Source organism: Biomphalaria glabrata, chromosome 13 (genome assembly GCF_947242115.1).
Source record: "Biomphalaria glabrata chromosome 13, xgBioGlab47.1, whole genome shotgun sequence".
NCBI classification, from domain to species: Eukaryota; Metazoa; Mollusca; class Gastropoda; family Planorbidae; genus Biomphalaria; species Biomphalaria glabrata.
Window position 1 is genome coordinate 10377337 of NC_074723.1, and position 27081 is coordinate 10404417.

The window sequence follows — 27081 nt, forward strand, 5'->3', positions numbered from 1 at the left end:
AATACATGAGAGGGGGGAGGTGTGAAAGAAGGAAGCTGAAGTCACGTTTTTTTTAGGGACCTGCCTATTTGTTTTGAGAACTGTTGGCTGATTCTGGGAGTTTCAGAAAAGTATTTCCCACTCTGTGTAATAACAAGATAATTATTGCTTCTCTTACAGTTTAAAAGCGTGACTGTTACAATCGACATAATAAAAGAATGTTCACTAAAATCTTCACTATGGGACTTCCAGAAATATTTGGCATGGCTCTATTCAACTAATTTTTTTAAAAACTAAAAACCTTGTTCAGAGATTTTGTGCCACTTGTCTTTTTCAAAAAGCATAGGATCTGGTTTTCTTATCAGTAGGCTACTCCACTACTACTCTTTCAGTATTTATTTCTGATTCAGACCAAGACATTTTCCAGTTAAACATTTTGATTTACATTCGGGGAAAAAAAACGGGGGGGGGGATGACCAGGGGAAAAATGCATTTCGAGCATCAGGCAGAGCGCTGGACAGCGATGAAGTGATATACGCCAGGGGGCGCTGTCTGAAAGTTTTTTTTTTGTTTTTTGTTTTGTTTTTGTAATTTCTCTTTTCATTTTCCAGATTTCAGTTTTTCATTTCTTTATTTGCGCAACACTTTTTTTTTTTTTTCAATAGGTTTTAGCTGGAGCTCCATTTAACTTTAGGGAATACACACGTGCAGATAGACAATGAGCATGAATTATGTACAGAACCAAACGAATAGACAATGTAGAGTAGCGTCCACGTGGGTGATACCTCATGCTATCGTCAGTTCGATGGGACGAACGATCTCACTCTTTGATACACGACTCTCTCTCTCTCTCTCTCTCTCTCTCTCTCCCACCCCATCTACCTTCAATTCTCTAAATAAGATGCTATTGGATGAAAAACATGGGCAGATAAGCGCTGCCTGAAAGATCTGGGACCTCTAGGAATTAACCATCTCCCTGTTTCTTTCCGCGTTCTTTTCCTCACTTTTTCTTTCTTTCTTTCTTTCTTTCTTTCTTTCTTCACATTTCCCCCTTGCGTAATATATTCATGTATTAGAAGGGCAATGAATAACGGGACGGGAAGGGAAAAAAAGGAATTCTTGTTTCTTCTTTTATTTCACGTTCACTTTTTTCCTCTTCTAACCCAGGTCACGTGTTCTTTCGGATTATAGAAAATGGCGAAGGGAAATTTCGAGTGCTCTGCAGACGATAGAAAGGTCAAAGAAGACGGTACATTATTTCGCTTTTATTTCTGCGTCCAATAGCAACAAAGTAATGTTGGTAGGTTAGTTGTTAATGGCGTCACGCATAAATCACCACGGTATTTTGTGCGTTTGAATATTGCCTGCCTGCAAATCATAGAGAACTAATAATCTTACATAATGGACTAATCAGGATGGATTATTTTTCCTTAATCTTCTGGACAGTATAAAGAGCACAGGCCTACTATTTCGTTGTTTCGACTACACCTAGTGGTATAATTAAATGTTTATTAACTCTTTCTCTCCTAACTAACGATACCAACGTTGATTCTACCAGAATGTGGTAAATAATTACGGAGAGAAAGTGTTCAATGAACTTAAGGTAGGCCTAGTGTAATTATGCCACAGTGTATTTCCTTTTGGATATCTTTCAGTTTCACTAAGTTGGATGTATGGATTGGTTCATTCGTTTCGATCCAATAGAAAGTGATAGTATATATTTTATTTTCGTAAACTTGCAGTGTCGGATATAATTGAAAGGTATAGATCTAGAGTGCGGCCAAAAGAATATAGAATATTATATTAAAGGTATGCTACAGTGGTCTTAAATAAGATACATTGTACATAAACAAGACTATGTGGGATGGTGCTATTAATCTGTGGTGGACTTTGGACATATAACGGTCAGTACGTAATACATCGATGATCAGATTGTGGAATGACCCCCTTGAGAGACTTTTAGTTTCGAGATGACGTCAGAGAGGTCAGCGAAGTGCATGGACACTACTGAGTACCGTTTGAACTTGACTCGAGGTGAGTAGGCTACTTAATGCAAGTTTGTGTCTTTGACTTGTTACCTGGTGAAAATTATCTGAATGATAAGACCATCTGCCCACATTAACTATATGCAATATACAAATTTGTATCCACATAATTCACAAATATAAACACATGCAAGTAGACTCACGCACACACAGAGCGAGAAAGAGAAAGAGAGACAGAAAGAGAGTAAAAAAGAGAATGACTGAAAGAGAGAGAAGAAAAGAGAAGGAGAGGTGGGATAAGAGAGGGAGATAGAGAGAGAAATAAAGAGAAGTGGGAAAGGGAGAAAGAGAAAGAAAATAGAGGGAAAGAGAGAAAAAGAGAGAAAAAAAGAAAGAAAGAGGAAAAGAAAAGAGAAAGAGAGAAAAGGGAGAAAGAGAGGAGGAAGAAAGAGAAAGAGAGAAAGCTTTAAACATCATTATATACAAATAAGCATCCCTTATTGCAACTAAACATTAATATGCTGAATAATGATCTTTCAACCAAGATATGTACCTTTATTAATAGGCGTATTAAAACTGTATGTAATGTTTACAGATGAATACATATTATTATTCTGTAGTATTAGTCTGGTAAAGTCAGGGCTGGCCCTAACTATTGCGGGGCCCAATGCGAAACGGATTGCGCGGGGCCCAGTCTGTGTTGGGATAACGATAATACGTGAAAATTAAGATTTTTGAATTAGAAAATAAATTCGTCTTTGCATTTTATTCATTCTTTACTTCATACAAAATCACGATCAAATTTAAAAACTATAGCTTTTTTATTTTTTTTTTAGAGATCGAGATAGATTTACATTTATATTTATATGTCAGTGAAATAGTAAAAAACAAAATAATTAATGGAACTTCCGCTTTTGGTTAAAATTCGCCCTCTTATTACATTCTTATTAAATGAAAGCTGACAATGCCTTTCTATGTCGCGCGTAGAATTAGTGTTTTCTAGACTGAATGACATCACAAAACGATAAGTTTGTCTATTTTTCATGGAGATTTTCCTAAGTTTTCATAAGATTTAAAATTAACGCGTAGCCCATTGCGACCGCATAGGTTGCAGTGGCCCAAGGCCGGTCTTGAGTACAAGGGTGTTTCAATTGATAAAATTTAAAAAAACTGAAAAAAAAAAAAGACAATGTTTGAAAATAATATTTAACCTATAATCGAATAGATATTGGTTTGTCTCTTATTTGCTAGTCTTACATTTGTCTCAACACAGAGAGAGTTGGATGACTTTATTATATTTTTTTAAAAATTCCAACGTTGTTGTTGTTTTTTTAATCCTTTTCTAGCTATAACGTTCGTGCACAAAGAAAAAGATTTCGAGTTCTGTCCCTTTTCGTTTCTTCCAGCGCTCTCAGTGAGTCGCTCACGCTGGATCGATTGGTAGATTATGACGTCACCGTAGCATCAAAACGAACTGTTGAATAAATGTTCGTCTAGGCTTTCATCTCTCTCTCCCCCCCCCCCTCCCCCGGCCTCCTTTTCTTTGTTTTGTCTTGAGCCGGTAATGACGTAATGTTTAAAAATAGTGCGATAAGAAAGTAGGAGTGACTACAAGGTGACTACGACCTGCGGGAGTTATTTATGTACTACAAAGATAAACATATTTGCAAATCACCTGATGCCGTGATGGAGATCCATCGTGTCAGTCAATTAATAAGTCGAACTCAAATTTAAAATAATTATATATCTTTTATAGTAAAAGGATTTTTAAAAATTTGAATAGAGCTCTAGACTAAATGGGAGAGCCAATCGAAGTGTGGTCGAAAATTCGTGAATAATTAGGAAGTGTTCCCTCATCAATATAGAGCAGTGATGCCCAAAGCAAGGCCCGCCGAAACGTCGGCAAAAAGTGTGGAAAATCCCTCTCCTCTTTAAAAAATGGTTGAGAAATTATCTGTACCTACGCTGGGGCTCTCACTTTTTCTCTGATGGATTGTTACAGAGGCATTGAAAATATTTTTACATTTATAAAATGGGACTCTGAATGCATAATATATATATAGGAAATTTGAAAGGATCTTTTCTTTTATGCCGAACATGATGATATGGACCCCTCAACTCAAGAAAACATTAAGAAACTGGAACAGACACAAAATAGAGCAGTGAGATTCATAACAAACGAATATTCACATTTGACTAGAGTGATACCTTTAGTAAAATCACTAAATTTAGAAAGCCTTCAGGACAGAAGAGTCAAAAGTAAAGTAGCAATTATACATAAAACACTGAACCATAATCTTCAAATACAAAAACAAAATTTAATAAAATACTCTGAAAGACACAAAGATAAAGGCACATTCCTCGTCCCATATGCTAGGACAAATTTGTACAAATACTCCTTCTTCCCTAGTGCTATTAGAGCATGGAATGGGTTGCCTGAGCTAGCCAGGAAAACCAGTAACTTGGCAGAATTTAAGTCATTGGTTAATATGCATGACTAAATGCATGACGCGTAGGACGTAATCATCTTCTTTTTTGAAGTAATGTCTGTATTATATAAGAAGAAGAAGATAAGATGCCAACATATATGTTTTGTAAAGAAAGTGTGTCTCTATAATAAAACAACAACATATAAACGGCATTATAAAACAAATATGACGGCATTCTTGGTTTAAGCCGCAAATAAAGAAGTACGCCCAAAGATCGATGGGAATATTGACCAAAAAGAGAGCTAGCTACATGTTGCTAACAATTCAATTAGAGAAATGAAGTCATTTTCCGAAGCGTAAAAAATTATTAATTTCAATTAACCCGTCAATCTCATGGCAAACTAATCAAAATAGTTTCAGTTCAATTTCATTTCAATTTTTTTTTTACATTTTCGTTGATATTGCCAGCGACACGAGTGTTGGAAATTGGAATGACCTGTAGACCAATTAAGATTGCTATAGAGTGCTGTATACGCGGTGTGTGGTTAATGTTAACTTCTATGACCCAATGTAAAAGTGTTTGCGAGGCATCCTTGGTTAGATGAAAACTGATTTCCTATTTACACAGTAAAACAAATTTAATAATTACACCATTTAAAAATATATATTAGTTAACTCCCTTAGTTGTACATTGACATACAAAAAACTAGCAACATCAGAAAAAAAAAAAGCTATTTCCTAATTCGCTACAGTGGAACGAAGGAGCAGAATGAGATTAGAATCCAGATCTTTACTTTAGAAATTAGAGACGCCTATTGATTTATTGACATGATTTGATTTGTTGGCAATATCATTCCAACAGAGAAGCGTAAGAAATCTCAGCTTGTTGAAGTTAGGTAGGCCTACTTGTGCTTGTCTGGCACATGAGAGTCTACCCTGTGTGCTGGCTAACCTGCAGTTATGCAGACTACTTATTACAGTTAGCGCCCCTTGATTAGTGATGACGTTTCTCTTTCGCTACAACCTGAGATGAACTCCTATTGAAAAATCAGAGCAGGAAGGACTAATCCTCCCGTAGTGCTCTGGCAAGAAACTTAGCCGTCCGGCGTAGTGCCTCATAGCTACCATACAAGTCGAGTGACTGCACAGGCAAGTCCCCCCTTAGCTCGCGGAGCTGGGGACACTCGTACAAGACATGCGACACTGTTTCGACGCTCTCTCCACAGTGACGGCATCGGGAGTCAAAGTTAGTGCGGAACCGGGCAAAGTATGCCCCAATAGGACAGTGTTCCGTCCTGCACTGCGCAACTATTGACTGCTCTGACCTCCTCAGTCGCCACCATGGATCGTCGCGATTTGGGTGACGCATGCGCTGCCAGACACCACGTGCTCTGTCGGATTCCTCCCAGGACTTTAACCACTTCTCATGAATGAGTGCTCGGATTTGTGCCGTTGCTTGTAAGTACGTGCTTGGTGCTTCGAGGTGTGTGGCTGCCATTGCACCCTCCCTTGCGAGGGCGTCTGCCGTTTCATTGCCCTTCACGCCGCAATGTGAAGGCGCCCACTGCATATAAACGACAGCTCCAATAGCTCGGCGGATGTTATCTGCGGCGCCGATTGCCTCTTCTATTACGGGCGACCCTCCCCCGCCGCCACCCATAACTAGGAGACTGGAGCGAGAGTCAGTGACCAGCACCACCGTAGTGGCGCTAGTCTCGCGTTCGAGCATTCGGGCCCTAATGGCCTCGAACGCCCTAGTTATCCCTGTCAGTTCGGCATCCATGGAGCATGCAGCGTAGCCGCATGGACCAGAGAGCCTATCAGGTTCAGTCCGGTCGGGGTAGACAATAAGGGCCCCATACCCCGATCTATCGGGGTCCCTCATTACCGACCCATCGGTATAACAGAATATGGCATCTGATGGGTAGGACTTTATTGTAATGGATGCCAAATTTTGGAGAATGGCAGGTGTTAGTCGCCTCTTGGTGGCTCCCTCTTGCCCTAACAGGGACAGGTTTATTTGTGGGGCCGGCAATCTCCTCCACGGAGGGCACGTACTGATTCTCCTAATGGGAATTCTATCAGTGGAGAGTCCAGCTGTATTTGTCAAATTGGCCGCTATGTGTAGGAACGATCGCATTTTGATGCGGTTCCTCTCTCTCCACTGTCGCACTAAAATTGAGGTGGGTAGCCTAGAGTCGCCCCTTTTATAGCGCTCGTAGGCCGTAAGTACTGCCCTCTCCCTCCTAAGATATAAGGGTGCCACGTTTGTAAAAATTTCAGCAGCGTTTGTTGGGCTTGTCCTAAAGGTGCCACAAATGAACCGTAGAGCCTGTGCTTGTACCCGGTCGAGTGATTCGAGGGCAGTTTTACTAGCATATACTTGAACTGTATAGCTGTATTCGATTTGTGATCTGACTGCCCCTAGATACAATGTGCGTAGCATGTCAGCTTTGGCACCCCACTTTGTGCTGGCCAGCTTTCTTAATAACGCTAACTTCTCCGAGGCTTTTCGTTCAACTTCCTGGACGTGCTGGAGCATTGACAGTTTTCTATCCAGGGTCACCCCTAGATATTTTGGCGTATTTTCACGCTGGAGTCGCAGCCCACCGAGTTGAAGCTCGAATGGAGCCTTAAGGATGTCGATTCCTAGGCTGAACAGGGACCAGGTCGTTTTGGCAACGTTTATCTGAATCTGCCATTTGTCGCAATACGAGGAGATGGTATGGAGGTCTGCTTGAAGTGCCGCCTGAATTTGGTCGGCTTTCTTCCCGGTTGACCAGAGGACAATATCGTCAGCATATAGCAGTTTTTTGGACCGTAGTGAGCTGGGCAAATCATTAAGAAAGGCTATGAAAAGTGTACAGGACAGGGCGGAGCCCTGAGGCAGGCCATTAAGTTGTTGTTTTGGCTTGCTAAGGGAGTGCTGGTATTTTGTACGTGTGCTCCTCCCTGACAGAAAGGATTGTATCCAATTGTATATCTTGCCCCGCACACCCATAGCTCTTAGCTTAAGATAGAGGCCTTGCTTCCACACACGATCGTAGGCCTGTTTTAGGTCTATGAACACCGCGTATGTGCTCTCGGACCTCTGGAACCCGTCGGCCACCTCCTGTGCGAATGTCGTGACCTGATCGATCGGGCTCAAGCCTGCCCTAAAGCCGGCCTGTTCTGGCGCCAGGATACCGGCACTCTCAAAGCACCAAACTAGCCGCTCGTTAACCATTCGCTCAGCAACTTTGCCAAGGGTTGAGGTTAGTGAAATGGGTCTGTAGGACTCCACGTTAGTCGCGTCTTTTCCCTTCTTAAGGACTGGCACAATGACAGCACTCTTCCAGGCCCCGGGCAGTCTGGACTCTGCCCAGGTTCGATTCATAAACTCCAGGAGTTTATCTCTCGCAATGCCCCCAAGGTGTTTTACCATCTCGGGGGTAACCTTGTCTGGCCCCGGAGCTTTTCGATTTTTGCACTTAGCAATCGCTCTGTCCAGCTCAGCACGACAGAAGGGCGCGTTGCACGTTGCTTGGCTTTCCGGCTCATCAGGCTCCCTCTCGAGCCTCTTACGTTCTTTGTTGAGGGCTTTGGACGTGGCAGACTTCTTTTCGGGCTTGCTGATTTTAGCAAAATGTCGATTCAACAAGCCGGCCATTTTGGTTACCGTCGAGACCGGCCCTCCGGGTGACAATAGAGGGGCAGCCGTTCGCGCTGTGTCTTTGGCCTCTAGGTTTCGCAGAAGACGCCAGGCTTTCGAGGTATCCCGAAGATCCATCCCGGCGCAGGCAGCGTTCCAATGGTCCGACCGGACGCGTCGGGCCAGTTCACTCGTGGCTCTGCAGAGCCGATTGTACTCCCGCCGGATTTCAGGGGTACCCTTCCGTTCAGCAAGCCTCCGGGCTCGCTTACGTCTCAGGACCAGCTTATTCAATTCCTGAGACCACACGCGTTTCTGCCTTACGCCAGGATAAGTCCGCGGGACAAACCTCTTGGCCGCACCCAACATAGCTGCTGTTATTTCGCCGTATATGATGTCAACGTCCCTATCCTCCACTGCAATATTCATAAGGGCAGTGTTGACTGCTGCCTCGTAGGCTGGCCAGTTCGCCTTGGTGTAACTCCATCTACGCGGGGCTTTTGGGGTTACACCACTGGCCTCTGAGAGGGCAATTGTGACTAATATGGGTCTATGGTCACTTCCAATGTCATCTAGGACTTGAAATTGAGTATGTGATTCTAGGTTAACTGTAATTAGAGTAAGGTCTGGTCTAGATTGGCTGCCATTTCCGGTATGGTATAGAGTTGGGGGAGTATGTTTATTTTGCAGACAGAACAAATTAGAATTATTTAGCAGTTCATGAATTTTATGTCCCGATGAGTCGGTTGAATCATAGCCCCACTGCTGAGACTTAGCATTAAAGTCTCCTGCGATGACGTTGTGAGTATTGATATTAGTACAGTCATATTCGAGACTAATTTCATGCTTAGGGGGGTTATACAAATTAGTTACCGTGAGTTTGCGCCCTAATTTATGTATCTCGAGGGTGATGGCGTCGGTACGCCCATGCACTCGTGGACCGGGGACTTGTGTAGCAACCAGATTGTTGCGTACATAAGTGATGAGCCCCCGGCAGTCTGTGCATTTGCACTTAAATGCGGTATAACCGGTGATACTGGCATTACGTTTGCCAGTTAGTGTCTCTTGTAGTAAAGCCACATCTATTGCCCTCTCGTGGAGGAGTTTTGAGAGCTCTAACACCTTTGGGATGACCCCGCAGATGTTAATTTGTAAGATCAGGAGGGACCTAGTGTTTATGGGCTTAGTCCCTGGAGTGGGTTGGATCCCACTAGTGTCAATTTGGGTTGTTTGGGGGCCGGAGGCTCCCGTCACTATTTCGCTTCCAGTCATATTTGCCTGCGGTGTATCTAGGTCCGCAGGAGGTTGTGGCAGACTTCCATCAACCTTCTTCGAATCGGACCTCCGAAGGAGGTACGAATGCAGTGTTCGTTGAGAAGAGGACTTAAGTGGAGGAATTTTAGCTGACTTTTCACGACCTGACAAATTCCCCCTCATCGAGGTCGCGGGGCGACTAGTAGCTGACTTTTCGTGTCCAGGCCTGACGCCCACTACCCGGCGCACGGAGCCTGTTCGGGTCTGCTCGTGCCCGCTTTTTACTGTGTCTGTGTCAATCATGGTTGTATGGTTAAGGCCGTTGGCGGCCTTAGTTACTGCTCTAATGCAGCAGCGTGCATGGCCTATACTTATGTCGCCACTAAGGGCAAGGCAGAGACCTGCCCAAGCAATCACCGCCACAGATTGGCATATAAGTTTCCTGCAAGGCAGGAGTGGGGTGGCACGCGTTTCTCGATATTCCCAGTGTCAGAGTCGCCATTGGTCGCGGCGGATTCCTCCACTAGCGCGCCAGGGAACGGGCTAGATAGAGCCTAGCTCGTGGACGCCAACCGGTCCGCCCGACGCAGCCCGCTAAGGCCGCGCCAGTCAGTCCAGTCTTTGCCCAAAGAGAGACCCGCGAATCAGCCGAGCCCCAGGGGAACCCGACCAACCCTCGAGTTGGTGTCCAGCGCTATCCGCTTTTCGGAGAACCCGTGGTCTCTTACTAACCGTTGCCCCGGGGCCCCACAGGGGGGGGCTGGACATAACCCCTTTGAGTTCCTTTTACACTTGCCGGCTGCTCATTCATCAGCGGCAAGCAACCAGTACCCTTGGCCACTCCCAAAGAGCGGAGTGTTCACGCGGCGACCACGATGAGGTGGTACTGGAACGCCGCGTTCGCTACAACCAGATGTACTTACCAACTGGTGTGTCGGAGAAAGAGTATTGTTGAGCTGCCTCTCTGGTTTCTCTGTCATTCTCTCTCTCTCTCTCACTCACTCTCTTTGCCTCACTAACCTCTGATCCTATATCTTTCTCTCTGTCGATCTATCTCTCTCTTTCTAATTCTTTTCTAACTGGTAGAATACATTTGTCATCTTTCCTCTCTTTCTATAATTCTTTTTTCTTACTCAACCTCTTTCTCTCTTTCTCTCTCTTTTTCCTATTCTCTCTCTCTCTGTTTCCGTCTCGTTTTAAACACATTCTAAATATTTTTTGATACCTAAAGTTCCAACGTTATTATTTTTTAATACATTTTGTTTGAGTGCTACGAATCTTAGAAGCCTTAAAAATCACCAGAGACTGCTGTAGATCCCAATAACAAGAGTTTAAAAAAGAGACAATCTATCAAGAACAAATGGTACAGTTGCCTTAATACGAAATCTTTAACGTCTGTTTTTAACCTGTTTATTAAGTTTTAAAATAGTTTTTATACTTTGTCTTTTTTTTTCCCTTCTGTATTTTAAAATATTGTTCTTGTTCTTCTGTTGGCCAGATTTGGCGTGCAAGTTGTTTGTATGTGTCTTTTATATTTTTTTTTTACAAAGTTTATATCAACTCACTCTGTCTGTCTGTCTGGCAAAACGTTTGTACACGTTATTTCTCCCAAACCCATTCTCGGATCAAGCTAAAATTTTGCACCATTTTTTTTAAACTGATAACACAAGAATCATATTTTAAAAATTAACCAATTAGTTAATTAACTTTAGGTAATTAATTATTTTGAACAAGGGAAAGAAATTATACTTGACTAAAGTGGTGGTATAAGTTGGATACAATCTCCTTTATAGATCGCCGCTTTAAAGCAGGTTTGAAACAAACAATAGATAACTATACAAGCAACTCGATAGCAGAGTGGTTAGTATGTCGGCTTGAGGAGGTTTGAGCCATGATCGTTCCATTTCTAAATGCTTGTAAAGATTACCATAAAATTCACTGAGATATCTCTTTCTTCCCCCCCCCCATTTTCCCAAATGGTCCAGACAAGTGATAGGATCATAGGGTATTGAGAAAGTTAAAAAGTTAAAAGTATGAAATAGTATGAAATAGAGCTAAACAATTGATAAAAATATTGAGATAAAAATATTGAGGTTTGGTGTCGGAGAAATAACGTGTACAAACTTTTTATCAGACAGACAGGGTGATTTCATATAAGCTTTGTAAAAAGAATAGGCTTCCCCTATTTTAAAAACAAAGGACATTACAGGATTTAGTGGTCAGCTATACACATACATGTATTCTCAGTGTCCGTTCTAGCGAAAACAAAATGCGCTAGTGTGTATTCTGGGATGCGAGGCAAAATAAAAATTGCAGCTACTAAGTACAAATCATAGTACTGATACTCATGCTATTCCTATACATAATACGATAATAATTATAATTATGCGTGAATCTTGCGCCATCTAGCGTCGTTTCTGTTTTTAGCGGCCCCGATAGGGGAAAAGGCGCTATTACTTTTTTGTGGACTATCTGTCCGTCCGTCCGTCCCGTTTAGATCTCGTAAAATAGAAAAGATATTAAAAATCCGACATCATGATATTTTAGACCATTTTAAAGTTCTGATGCAACGGCTACTTTTTTTCTTTTCTGAAAACGAAAAATTTAATTTTTAAATCTATGCAAGCAGTTTTTCTTAAAAATACACCATTTTACAACTATTCACAATTAACAGTAACAAACACGGGAGGCTATTTAGTAAGGGAGATGACTATTTACCATATTTTTTAACACATTTAAACAAACTGTTTTAGATTTTTTTGTGAAAAAAAATTTTTTTTTACAATTGTATTGCTAAGTTTAGTAAGTTCTGTCATATTAACTATTACATTTACAAAAACAAAATGTTTACTTTGATTTTGAAAGAGAAACAATCTATTTAGTATAAATATAATTGGAAAATAATTTAAAACAACAATAAACAATTAGTACTTAGTTTTTGATATCATCGCTGAATATCAGGGCACAACGGTCAGAATTATTTTTTTTTACAAAGAATTTTTTTTTCTTGAGGCTTTGAATAAGAGAATGACCATTTACAGAACAATTAGATCAATTAGAAAATCATTATATGACATCAGTTAGGCCAGGCTCACATTGAACTTCTCCTTCACTTTCACCCAGCCCTTGGTCTGCTGGACCGTTGGGGCACCACAAACGATCTTTCTCCATTCTTCTCTGTCATTGGCCTAAGATAGAATTTCATTCTAATATTCTTTCTGAAAATATTGAAACCTGCCTTTTTACCTGTCTGGGTGGACCACTTCGGGGGCTGATTTTGAGTTTGTGTTTTCACACAAACTGTCTTTGTAACCTTGTTTGTTTGTTGTTTTTTTTTGGTGTCGGTCAACTATAAGAAACGCTCTCTGTTTTAAATAGTAATTCTATCTTAAATATATTTTTAGATATACTATTAGATCTAGGCCTATACATTTTTTTAGTCAATCTGGATTTGACATAGTCTATTTTTTGTGAATGTTCTGATATTATTTAGAAATTCTAAATCCATTCAGATCTACTGGTAGGCCTACAGGGGTGGACTGACTACACCAGCATTTGGGCAAATGCCCGGTGGGCCGGTACTCAAATGGGCCGGCTAGGGCCACCTAAAGGGTCTCATGAATGCTACTATGGCATGCATTAAATTGTCAAAAGTTTTATAATATTCTCTAATATAAGGGGCTTTATAAGCGTCATGTTAAAAACATCTTTTACAGACTACAGTATAATACTAAATTAATCATTTTCAAAAATAATGCAATAGCCTACATCCATAAACAGTGCTATTAGTAAGCTTCATCTTTTTAGGGCCTACAAACATAGCGATTAAAAAGCAACATAAGGCCTTTATTTCTTAAAAAAAAAAAGAGAGAGCATGCATACAGTTATCGATACATTATAAAAAAACATAATGATTTTGAGAACTGATAGGCCTATAATTGGAGGCCCATCATATGATATACAATTTATGGGCCGTACTGTATAGGAATGCCTGGGCAGATTTGGACATCCAGTCCGCCCCTGTAGGCCTATATTATATTATGTATAGTCTGTCTGGATTTGACAGTCTTCTAAATGTTCTAGGAATGTATTTACCCTAAACCTCTACTCCACTAGCTGTACTAACTCATGTCTGATTGTGTGCTGGCAATGACGTCATTGGAGGCCAGGAAGGATGGTCTTGGAGTTGCCCTGAAAAACGTAAAGGTTTATTCAGATGTCACCAGGGAAACCAGAGTCTGTTGTTAAATCTGTATAAATCAGGTTATGTTGACCCAACTCCACGCCCAACGACTAGAGGGAATGCAATCCCCCCCCCCCCTTTTTCTCGTTTACTTTGCTTTTGACATCTCGTGCACGAGAGAAGCCAAAAGCAACTGGACTAATTGGCTAGTTCATAGATATTGTGTTGGGGGGACTGAGTTCGTGTCTTGAGTCGTCTTTCATTTATTTCGCGTACCAATAAGAATTACAATTCAAAATAATACACACAAATACAAGTTTCTTATGTATTATTCATATATATATATATACTAGCTATGTTTTGACCCGGCTTTGCTCGGGGTTGTTTCGTTCTGCTTTTGTTTTTAATATAATAAGAGGCATTTATGTCCAGATACCTCACTGACCTAAATCCTGTAAACATTTTTACAGTAGCGCAACTTTACACATCCTAAGATCACCGCTATTATCTAAGGAACGTTAATACCAAATTTCATTAAGATTGGGCAAACAGTTTTGATTTCTATATAGGACAAAGTTACATACATACATACTCCTTACTTTCTACTTTATATATTAGATATATATTGCAAATAGACAGTTTTAAACCAGATAAAACCTGCATAATTTGTGGCAAAAGTTATAGCTACAGTCTGTTTCAGCGTGAAAAAAAAGTAGGTGCATAATTTGGACTATAAATAATCAGCCTAGATTGAATTAAGCTCACGACCACTGGAGGCTTGTTTCTAGCCCTGAGCGTTAATTTGTAGGTCATAACTACTTTTATTTTTACTAAATATACAAAATGAAAAAATTTGCATTAGAATACCTCATTACTTTAGTGTTTTAAATAAAGATAAACGTCTTCCAAACCCGTTACTAGTTGGGGGTACCAGTGTTGACCGTTTCTCAACTTTATGCCGTCTTTGTTGTTTTGTTCTTTTCTTTTATCGTATCTTATTGATTACAGACGTTACTTCAAAAAAGAAGATAATTACGTCCTTCGCATTTCATGTGTCAATCTAGTCATGCATGTAAATCAATGGCTTAAACTCTGCTAAGTCGTTGGTTTTTCTAGCTGATTCAGGCAACCCATTCCATTCTCTAATGACACTAGGGAAGAAGGAGCACTTGTACTTAAGTCTGTACCACGCTTTCTTTGATTTGGGGCTGCACCCTGTTGGGTTGATGTTGAAAAGCTCGTTTGATGTTGAAGCAGACAATAGTTTTTAAAAATGACATAGAAGGAGACAATTATTGCAGATATTTCTGTTAAAGTTGGCTAAAGAAAGCTTTGACACATCAAAAAGCCCTAATACCCATAATGCAATACTGTATGAAACAAGAAAATGTTATTGCCAACTATCATATACTCATTGCCATAAGTCTCTGGCATTTTACGTCTAGAGAAACGATCTTTTCCCTTCGCAACTTCTTGTATGACTAAAGAGGCCAATCCTTGCGATAAGTCCTTCATTCGCAACTGAAGACTGGTGGTCGTACTTAAACTATTTCTCTTAACACAAGATTTAATGAACTAATCTTTAATTAAGTTCCTTATATAGATTAATATACGTGGTGGATGGGTGGTAAAGCGTTTGGCTTCCGAACCATAAGATCTCTGGTTCGAATCCCGTTGAAGACTCGAATTTTTTAATTTCGGGATTTTTAAGGCACCCTTGAGTCCATCTCTATCTGACATTAGTTGACGTTGGTCGTTGTGTTGGCCACATGACACACTTATTAACCGTCGGCTATCTGACCCATATATAGCAAGGTCTGAAAGGAAAATTTTACTTTTTTTCTATACCGACCATATATTATCATCGAATATAATCTAATAATATTTTTAAATGCTTAAATTCTTTTAGCCATTAGATTTGTGATATGCTGTTCTTGAACTTGCCAGAACGGCGAAGTTTCACTTAGTAAATTGAAGGCAAATCCAATCTTTTGCTAAGTTTGCCCACGCGTTGTCTGGTCGATGCTTAGAAAATAGAAACGCCATGCGCTGAACCAGGGCGTGATTCAAGTCCATTGCTTTGATTGACACTTGTTGTGTGACGATGTTGGACCTTCGTGTGTCCTGGTGAGTACAAAGACAGAGCGAGTGTGACTCATCCCTGATTCATCGGGCTTTCTCCTTCGACTTGTGTGCATCTTTCGCGCTCAGCCTACAGGTCATTGCTATTGAACTCTCCCCTCATGACCACGAACACACACTCAAACACACATAAACTGCTCACTCTTTCTCCAGTTCAGTGAATTGGGTCAACGTTTGTTGACGTTAGAAGTTAAAAACGTGATTATTTCCCTTGCTTGTTTCAAATGTTTTAAATACTAGCTTTTGTTTCCTTTCTTACCAAACCATGTCTACTACATCTAGAATAGAACCAGTGTTTTAATAGGAAAACAAAATCAACAATCAAGCAAGTTAAAAAATACTATTAAAAGTTAAGTTGTGAGCTCCAATTTGCCACAGGAGGCGGGGCAGGGTTCAAACCCTGTACTATCATGATGACAGTCTAAAGAACATACCACACGACCAGGCAGCCCATACTGAAAACATCTAACTCGTGTCAGTTGCCTAGCATAGGTGAGAACGTCAAGGCTATCGTAGGTTGTGTTGGCGACATAGCACCATAGTTGAGAAGAAAAAAAGTAATGAGCTTAGCATCGTCCTCTTCCTATACCAGAATATTTCATAGCATGTGTTTAAGTTGTTGAAATGTGTGTATATGTGTAACTGAACGTAACGAGGGAGATCACTGATTGAACATTGATTGGTTCGCGCCAAGTTCTAATCAGATTGTCTAAAGATGTGCGCAATTGACTTTCTTTAAAGCAGCTTAGTTAGTCTGACGATAGTGTTAGATATATGAGCCACTATGTGTAGAGCAGTACAGTAGATGAGTTTCATTTGTTTCTTCTTACCTGCTTTTACGTTTGAAGTCCTGACGTTATACATAGTTCAATACAAATTAGAAGAATATTTCTTTCAATCTGTTTTTTTTTTTTTTTTTGGGGGGGGGGTGGGAGGGGTTCTTCCAGTCTCCTCTTCTCACTATTTATTCTTTTTAATTTTATTCTCGCTCTCTCTTTCTCCCTCTCACTTTCTCTCTCTCTCTCTCTTCCCTCCCTCTTTCTCTCATTCTCTTCCCTCTCTCTTTCTATTTCTTTTTTTCTCTCTCTCTTGTTCTCTCTTCTCTTTTTCTCTCTTTCTCTTTTATTCTTTCTCTTTCTTTCTCTCTCTCTCTTTCTCTCTCACTTTCACTCTCTCTTCCCTCTCAGTTTTTTCTTTCTCTTCCCTCTCTCTTTCTATTTCTTTTTTTTTCTGTCTCTCTCTTTCTTTCTCACTTTCTCTCTCTCTCTTCCCTTTTTCTGTATATTTCTTTTTTTTTTTCTTTCTCTATTTTTCTCTTTTTTTCTCTCTCTCTCTTTTTCTCTCACTATCTCTCTCTTTCTCTTTCACTTTCTTTCTCTCTCTCTTTTCTCAACCTCCTTTTGCAAATCACAGCATAACTATCTGTGTTTGCATGTTCACAGTCTCCATTCTTTCAACCGTAAAGAATAAGCAGACAAGTGTGCAGAGAGAGAGAGAGAGAGAGGGAGAGAGAGAGAGAGAGACGGGAAGAGAGAGAGTTGCGGAGAAAAATACGAGAGGAGCGGAGATGGTAAAGTGAGGGGGGGGGGATGACGGGTGGCGTAATGAAAACTGGGGGGAGATCCTCCAGTGCTACAGGTGTTGGAAGTGAGCATGCATGCAAGTAATGGAGCATCTCAGTGTGTGAACTTAGTAAATAACATCATTCCAGAGACTGTTGGATAATCTGCTGCACTAGATCCAATGCTAACACATTGGGAAACAGAAACAAGATTTAAGTTTGAGCTGCTGACTTCTAAATTATTAGAAGCCTCCCAAAAGGTAAGTCTAGCAGGTTTTTTATCGGATTCTTTCCTCTACCATTACGTTTATATATATTTTATTTTGAATTATTTCTTTATCATAGCTTTTAGAAACGTATTTAACTCAATTTATGATGAGTAAATATTTAATAGCCCTGAGTTGAGCAACTAAATAGTTTTTAGACATATTTAAGATGATTTGAAAATGAAGAAAATATGACATTGCAATATAGAAGATAGTGCTATACGCTCAATGTTTATAGTAGTCCTATGTACGTAAAAATGTAGATCAAAATATATTTTAAAGCAGAATGCCAAAGAAAAAAGGTGATAATGTGATTGAAACTTTAAAATAAAAAATAAAAAATCTCAATATATTTAAAGACATGTCTATAAAAGTTGTAAAAATAAAATGACATGTCCATTTTTTTCCGCAACTAAATGCCGAGGACATATAAATCTAGTTTGATATAACAAACCAGTCTACTTGACATACATGAGCGCCGACCAATGAGTTTTTAACTAGAATATAAACTGCCTTTCGTGACGATCTGATGACCACAGAAGTGGAGACACCATTATGTGAACTTCATTATAACCTACATGTCACCGGGACTATCAGAAGATAATTAATAAATAATTAAAAACAGAAGTACGGACCACAGAACATGTGCTACTGTTTTTGTGAGCGTGTCATATTGCGTGCACTGTGTGACTTGAGTGTGGAATGGTGTAGGTACGTGTTGAATGAGGTAGAGAAAGAAGACGCACAATGTAATGCGCGCCAATACCATTGTTTATCCACTATACAGGGGCTGACTGGGTGTCAAAATCGGCCAGGGCATTTCTATTAAATTCGGCCCACAAATTCTCTATCATGTGATGGGCATCCATGTCTAGGTTTATCGGTCCTTAAAAATCATTGTTAAGTTTGATAATGTATCGATATGCATGCATACAGTGAACTCTATATCTTAATAAGCAATATAGCGTCTTTTTAAATCAGCAATAATGAAAGCCCTAAAAAGATGAAGCCTACTAGTAGCACTGTCTACATTCTACATTTTATTTTCGAAAAATGTGTTCGATTAAAAGAGTATTATATTGTAATGTCTGTGAAAGACTTTTTGTTTAAACACGACGCTCAGAGGGCCTTTTATAAAGATAATAATAATAACATAATAAGGATATTGTAAAACCTTTAACAACTTGATATGTGCCATAGTGACTTCAATCAGGCATTTCGGTGGCCCTGCCGGCACATTTGGGTACCGGCCCACCGGGCATTTGCCCAAATGCCCATATAGCCAGTCCGCTCCTGCCACTATATCAAGATTACATTATTTATAAGCCTATTAATAATTTAGTATCCGTGTATTCATTATGATAGAGTCTCACGTGCTTTTAACAGTATGGAATGTTTTATCGGTATATCAAACATAAGACATGGAGTGTCATATCTATTTGATCAAATTACATGAGCCAGATCTATTTTCCCTGTAATGAAATCATAGCGATTCAGCAATATTTATATATATATATATATATATATATATATATATATATATATATATATATATAATCAGCATTAACTTCCTTTAGTTGGCACCGTGTTTCGGTAAAGGCATGTGTCTTATAAAACTGTATTCAACTGACTCTATAAATAAATTAAGCCAGGGGTTAACAAGATGATGACATGTTGTTATTGATCTGCTAATACATTCAATTTTCTGCTTTTGTGCAACTTGTAGAAATGATTGCTTCCTCTTTATATGAATTAAACACATTGTGATATATAGTTTGATCGATTTTAGGCTAATACATGGAGAGTAATACCAGTAGTAGATTGTTGCTTACCATTACAACATTTTAACCTCTCTCGTCCTCGGCACGATGTTTTAAAAACTCTATATCAAAGGAGGAACATGAAACGTCCATCAAGTTAGACTAAGTACGTACATTATGTCACACTATGAGTGCCACGAGAAGAAAGAAGCGTAGACCAATGCTAATAGAATATGGACTGGAATAAGAACTAGATATTTAAAAGTACTGATGAGTGTAACCTTTTCGTCAACACTCTTAGGCTGGTATCTCCTTTGTCCTTATTGTCACTGTTGACAGGTGAAAAAAAAAAACGTGAAGTGCAATAATTGTCTTGTTGGTCTTCTATCTGTGTTAAGAACTAATTACAGAACTAAACTAAGAATATATTGGATCTGGTTTCGTGTCATGTTCTTTTTTTTTTTTTCTTTGCTTACCAACTCGTACTCTTTCCAGAAGTTTTTACAAAGCTTGTATTAACTCACTCTGTCTGTCTGGTGAAATGTTTGTACACGTTATTTCTCCCACCCCTAATCTCTGATCAAGCTGAAATTGTGAACAATTATTTCTTGTACTTGACAAAACAAGAATCAATTAAAAAAACTAACCAATTAGTTAATTGACTATTTTTAATTAATTATTTTGTTTGTATCGAGCAAGGTAAAGAAATCGTACTTTACAGATGTGGTGGTATAAGTTGAATGAGTCCCCTTGAGGAGACTTATGTGATGAGTTCGAGTTGAAGTTTTTTTTATACATTTAAAAAGCGATCACTGTCACACTCACAAGGATATCACATTCTTACTCATCCCTCTCCCCCTTTCCAAACTGTTCCAGACAAGTGATAGAATCATAGCGTATTGAGAAAGCTAAAAGAATGAAATTGCACAAAGCAATAACAATTGATAATAATATTTCTAATCGCACAGATTTATTATTATTAGTCTATATCTATTACACATTTGTAATACAAACATGACTGATACAAACTAATCGATTGCAGAGTGTGTGATTTCTAATCTTAGAACAGACGCAAAATAGACTTATATAGCAACGAATATTCACATGTGACTAGAGTAACACCATTAGTAACACCATTAGTAACATCACTAAATTTAGAGATACTTCAGGACAGAGGACTTTGAAGAAATGTAGCAATAATACATAAAACACATCATAACTACAAAAGCACAACTTAATAAAATAGTCATAAAGACACATGTCTTATTCCATATGCTAGGACAGATTCGTACAGGGGCTTCTTTCTTCCCTAGTGCCATTAGAGCTCGGAGTGGGTTACCGAAATCAGCAAGAAAAACTCAAGAATTAAGTTTAAGTCTCTCTACACATGCACGACTAGATTAACACATACGTGATACGTGTAGCCACGGTGTATTAACACATACGTGATACGTGTAACCACGGTGTAGCACGTAAGCTTTGAAGGAACGTCTGTAATTTATAAGATAAGATACTCATTAAAGAGATTTTTTATTAAACAAGAGAGCTGAAGGCTTGAATTGGAGCTTAAAATTCACTCAACTCCTGAGGATATGAGATTAGATAAGATCATTTTATTGATCCATTAAAATGGAAATTCAGTTTGACTGCAAATACGAACAACATTCACACACGAAATACATATACACTCACAACCAGCGCTTTATAAATTAGACTTCTTCGTACTTCTCGATGACGACAGATGATCTTGTAACACTCTGACCGAAAGTGGGATAAAGGAATTTTTAAATCTTTCTGTTTTAGTCCTAATGGAAAGGAGACGACCACTTCAGATCTGATGTAACAGTAGTTTAATAGGTGCAGGTTATCTTTAAAAACGTTTGGTTGTTGAGAAATTAAAAATTACCGCTTTTGTTTTTAATAGTACTCTGCTGCTATAGCAATTTAAAAAATCTTGTAGGATATGACATTTAATAAGATTTATGTCATTGATCAGTATAATTTATTAATAAGATAAGAATCACATACACATTTCAATACATCCCTTCTAATGAAATCAATGGCAACTTCGTGACTTCCTGCCTACTTTGGATCTATATTTTCTGAACACCTACTGTGGTAACAGTGGTACTGGGGATTTCATGATAGAGTTAAGAGTGTCTATTTTAACCAAGGTCAGGGATACTGCATTAAAGGATCACTGTTTCCAAATAACAAATCAACATTAGTTTGTACTACAAGAGAGGGAGCTTTCAAATTTGATTTAGAGTGCTGGAAGACTCACAAAAATGTATCGAATACTTCAATAATTACTAAGCTAATAACACTTCCTATTTATTTACACCGGATTTGACCGGATACACCAAATATCTAGCCCTAGATCGCCGATGAATGTTTTGTTATGTGTACTGTGTAGTTCCACTCCGTGTGCGGTAGTAATTTTTATGTATAGTATTTGTATAAGATTGTACTTTTAAAGGGTAACAACCTCTTCCTTATATCCTCTCCTCTTTGCTATTGCTTTTATGTTTTGTTATGTGTAGTGAAAAGATTAATTTAATGCTCCGTCTATTGTGCCATTGAATTTTTTTTTAAAATAAGTATTTGCATAAAATTGTACGTTTAAAAAAGGGTAACAACCTCTTCGCTTATATTCTCTCCTCTTGTATTTCCTACGTCCCAGATTCTCCGGTGCTTCTTTGTTCATTAATCCCCGGTGCTCTAAATTCTTTCTATTTCTCTCTCCTCTATAAGACAAACAGAATCTTTATTTAGATATCTCTGGGTTTTATCAGAAATCCCAGTTTCCACCCCACCCCCTCGGTCTGTTTTAACTGCAGTTTTCTAAAATTTCCAGAAATTTTTCTAAATGTGTCTTTCTCTGGGACAGTTATCTATCTACATGGCGCGCTACTTGTTCGTCTGCTGTGTATCAGAAGCGCCACCGTCGAGAGAAAAGGGAGGGGAGACGCTAGAAATGAAATGGGGGAGGGGGGTTATACCAAAAATTTGTTCAACTCTTGTGATCCTAGCGATTTCATGTGATGAAGCAGTGCTGCTACATTTAAGTATTTCCCCCTAGTCTAGGTTTTTTGGCATTATTGTATTTTTATAGAAAATGTTTTATCCATTATAGAGTAGTTCGTGTAATTGTTAGCAATATATTTCTACGAAATTAAATTTTAGGATATCCATTGCCTTTCAATTTTTTAGACGTTAAAAATAATACATGTACAGATAGACAGACAGGCAGACAGACAGAAAGACAGGTAGGTAGGTAGAGATAGATAGATAGATAGATAGATAGATAGATAGATAGATAGATAGATAGATAGATAGATAGATAGATAGATAGACAGACACATAGATTGATAGATAGATAGATAGATAGATAGATAGATAGATAGATAGATAGATAGATAGATAGATAGATAGATAGATAGATAGATAGATAGATAGATAGACAGACAGACACATAGATAGATAGATAGATAGATAGATAGATAGATAGATAGATAGATAGATAGATAGATAGATAGATAGATAGACAGACAGACACATAGATAGATAGATAGATAGATAGATAGATAGATAGATAGATAGATAGATAGATAGATAGATAGATAGATAGATAGATACTAAACAAGGCTTTAAAAAAGTGATGAACTGTTCACATTGAATTAAGTTTAGTACTTTAATTCTACTTTATTATCTAGCAATCTCTACTCAAACTAGCAGTGCACATTTTAAAACAAATTTTGAATAAATAAATAAAAAGTCTGAGTTATTTGTTTCTATCACCGTATTGACATTCTGAATGTTTGTTTTTGTAAAATCCAAACTGTGGAGTGCTAAAATAATAATAAAAAAAGAGTATGAAATGCTAAAGTTTACCCGAGACACTGTCCAGATGGACCGGGAGGAGAAATGAAAAAATAATACTTCGCATGATTGGAATGGGGAGGTGTACTGGTGGGCTGGAAGGGAGAAAGGCGAGAGTAAGACTGAACACACACAGGAGAAATTCAAGTTTTGAAAGACACGAGTCTTGTCTGTCTTCTAGTTTTCGTTTCATTGAGAGATAGACCCACCAGCTGATGTTATCGCCTTCACCACTGTCTATGTATGTTCTGGACATATCTGTTGGAATTCCTTCTGTGTACTTTTATCTTTCCATTTGCCCAACTGCTGCTAGAAATCATTGATTATAAGCTCTTACAGAATGGGCCAGCATTCTATGCATACAAAATGTATATCTAAATTTTTAAATAGCGCTACTATGAGAAAACATTTTTGCTTGAACAAAATATCTGATAGCACTGTAACAGCGCCTCTCATTTCCTTTTGGCTTTTAGTCAAGCCTAATTTAATTTCTATTTTACTACTGGAGATGTCAATGTGGCAGATGTTGACTAATTAATTTATATTTATATTTATGCTACAATGTTGTTGTTTTTTAAATAATTATGTTAATTAAAATAGACTATTTACATTATTTTTATTGTTTATATGTATTGTTTTACTTCTATATTGCATAATCCGGTACGATGCATTTGTATTATTTATGTTACATTTCTTTAAGTGCAACAGATCTGTAAAGTTTACAATTTACGAACTTATTAATGACATAAGTTTATTTTGTTTGTCTTACAACAAAGTCGTACGTTACATTTCTGTAGCAGCTCTTAACGTTTACAATTTACGAACTTATTAATGACATAAGTTTATTTTGTTTGTCTTACAACAAAGTCGTACGTTACATTTCTGTAGCAGCTCTGTAAAGTTTACAGTTTACGAACTCAAACTTTTAGATTACTTTATCTCTTTTTGTTTCTAGAACTCATAAAACTATCATTAGTTATGTGTTCTCAACACATTTTACTAGAACTGTTATAGGAACGGGATTGCAGACACAATCATTCGAACTTTGAACCATTAACTGTTAAAATGTAATTCAGAAGAAAAACACATTTTATAATGTTATATTTCAGTAATCTAACACTCATTTGAACTAGCCCAGCTTGCTCTACAGATAAAAATAAACCTAAAATTGGAGCCTAGGATTTCTTCTTCTTACTATTATTATTTAAAAAAAACATTGTCCTTACTTTTTATGCAAAAAAAGCAACAAAATACAAATTTGGTTACTGATATTAAAATGTTACTATTGTGGTAGAACTTGTAGTTAAAGTACCACTTTTCAGCAATAGCACTGGTCGCGAAATAAAAAAAAGATCATTCAGCTCTAACTATATTATTCGTTAAAAATACGTTGATTGTTGTGCAATAGTATTACGAAACCAGTCCACCTGGTGCGAAGCAGATCAAGTTAGACGATCCTACATATCAGGGAGGCAACTGTTGGTTGGTACAATTAAATTCCAGAGTATTCATAACGACACATTTTTGATGAGCTGTTGAACGAGTGCAAATACTTTTAGATCTGCTTACATCATTCCCCCCTTCCTTTCCCCTCTCTCGGTGTTTGAAATATACCATTGTCTCTCTGATGCAGGGATGACAAAACATCTTTCAGTTGGAGGGGGGGGGGGCAAGATAAATTTCTGTCACGCGTGTCACTGTCCACATCAAGGTAAACATCGTCCAGTCCAGTGGAACTAACCCTTTATTATACATTGTGGGCCGAAGCTTTGAATGGATGGATGGCTCCGCGCCACTGGGTGAAAGTAACCCGCAGGCCGTAGTTTGGGTGTCACTTCTCAAAGAGAAACACCTTGAATCTAATCCGCTTTCCTGTTTGTCTCACTTTATCTAGCTCACTTAGCCTAATTCTCTTCAGATATCACAGCTTCTAGCGCTCACTTTCTGTGAAATAACACATCACTTAAACTGAAGACCACCAGACTAATAGAGGTTGTCTTCTCCTGCCTTCTCACAGATCTATTTCAGAAGTCGTTATATTCATGGATTGTCTCCCTTTTCTCTTTCACTTTCATTTTTTGTTTCTTTTCTAGATCTAGAGATGTTGGATAAGGTTCAAGTTTTAAATTTAACCCCTGTTGCTGTTTGAGATGATCTTATGATTTTTTTTTAAATGAGCTCTGTTTTTGTTTTGTTTTGTTTTTTGTTCGTATGTTGCCAGCATCAATGTCAATACTTGGTGGGTATAAAAACTAACAATAAAATTGTTTGGTCCATCTCAAACTTCCAGAGTATGTCATTGATTGTTGTGGCAGGTTTGAGAGTAGTGGTTCTAAAATTTTGTTGAAAGTTTGATAATTACAAAGTGACCTTACTTACAATTATATAAAATTTAACCCCCGAAGGACAATGACTTTGTCTACATCAATGTTGCAAAATATGCAGGTAGAAACTGTTTTTTGTGGTCACGTGATATATAGCGTTCATTATCTGATCCCTACTGATTGAATGCTTTATATGACATCCCTGTTTAAAGTATAGGTAAACATTTTAAAACTGCTCTGTTTCTTTCTGAATGAAACGCATTTTCTAAGCTCTTAGTACGCAAATGTATTAAATCCCCTTTAAAAGATGCTCCACAATACGCACCGACAAACAATAAGAGAAATCTTTTCCTCTGCAAGGGCGCGCAACCCCTACAGGAAGTAGTGACAAACGTCACAAGATCAAACACGTTCACCAAAGTCAGTCATACCATGGAAGCCCAATTGGGCAAACGACAACTGGGCCGTCTACGTATAACATGGCATCGCACCTTTTTAGAAGACCCAAAATCTGTGGGCACTAGCTCCGTAAGACGAACAAAGTCTAAATAAGTAGCTAAATAAGTGCAAGTATGGGTAAGCTTCATATTGTGAGACACGTTACATCTTTTATTTTTTCTTTCTTGTTCCCCCACAGATCAACAAGTATTGCACAATGTTTTTTTCTCCCATTCCAATCATTCTTCTTCCACCTGCTTTCTGCATTTAGGCCATGCTACAAACTTCTGTATCATCGTATCTAGTGTGACGCTGGTATCTTGTGGTTGTTGCGAACCCACAATTCTAGATGTTAATCACGTGACACACTATCCAAACGTCTGCCGGAGATCTGTGAAGCAGTATTAAATCAAAGCAACGGAATAGTTTAATATCACGAGCTTGAATCGTAAACGAAGCAATAACACACAATACTTTAAGCATAAAGACACAATGTAAATCAACCTGAATCGATTCACAGAGAGAGAGAGAGAGTCGAAATGAAACACAATAGAACAATGCACCCCATTTTCACTCCATTGTATACACTGCAAAATACAAATACATTAGACTCTTGATAATCCTGCACATCATAATCCGACACACTTCATTATCCGACGCGCCCCGACGTAAATTAATGCATATAATGTATATTGTAGGAAGTATTTTTTAGTATGTAGGTAGACTTAAATTTATAATTTAGTACAGTATATGAAAGCTAAGATCACATGTTTTGTATTTTTAGATCAGTACGTATTTCTTTTTCTTTTATTGTTTATTTTATACCCTTGGAAGTCTTAGAAAATATCTAATTACATCATAAATAGAATTGAATTTTACAAAAATAAGCAGTTACATTCTTTGAAGTAAATGTAAGCTTTGGTAATCCGACGTTTTCGGAAATCCGACACTCCAAACTCACGGTCCCATAACCTTCAGACTGCGACCGGCGGGTCATATTGGGCCCATGACACGGTACTCTCTGACCTTTGGAAATTTCGGCGTAATTAAAAAAAAAGGGAAAAAAAAGTTTTGGATCGGATCTTAATTAAGGCTCCCTCTGGCCGAAAAAGTTGTGTATCACTGCCCTATATATTCTTGAAGCTTCGTGAGAATATCTCTCATTATGACTGACGCTATTTGACCAACTTTTGTTAGCGGCCCCCGAAAGGGGAAAAGATGCTATTAGTTTTGTGTGGTTTGTATGT

General features: G+C 38.4%; 1 protein-coding gene across 2 annotated transcripts in view; it reads left to right on the top strand.

Moving 5' to 3' along the window:
• LOC106061710 (kazrin-like) overlaps positions 1–27081 on the top strand; it is a 106185-nt gene that overhangs the window by 3794 nt on the left and 75310 nt on the right. The window contains exon 2 of one of the 2 annotated variants that reach the window (XM_056007442.1): positions 1147–2013. In XM_056007442.1, coding sequence (XP_055863417.1) covers positions 1950–2013 — 64 coding nt within the window. In that variant the 5' untranslated portion in view covers positions 1147–1949. Of the gene's footprint in view, positions 1–1146; positions 2014–17227; positions 17425–27081 lie in introns of those variants that run through there. The other variant, XM_056007445.1, reaches the window with a different exon arrangement.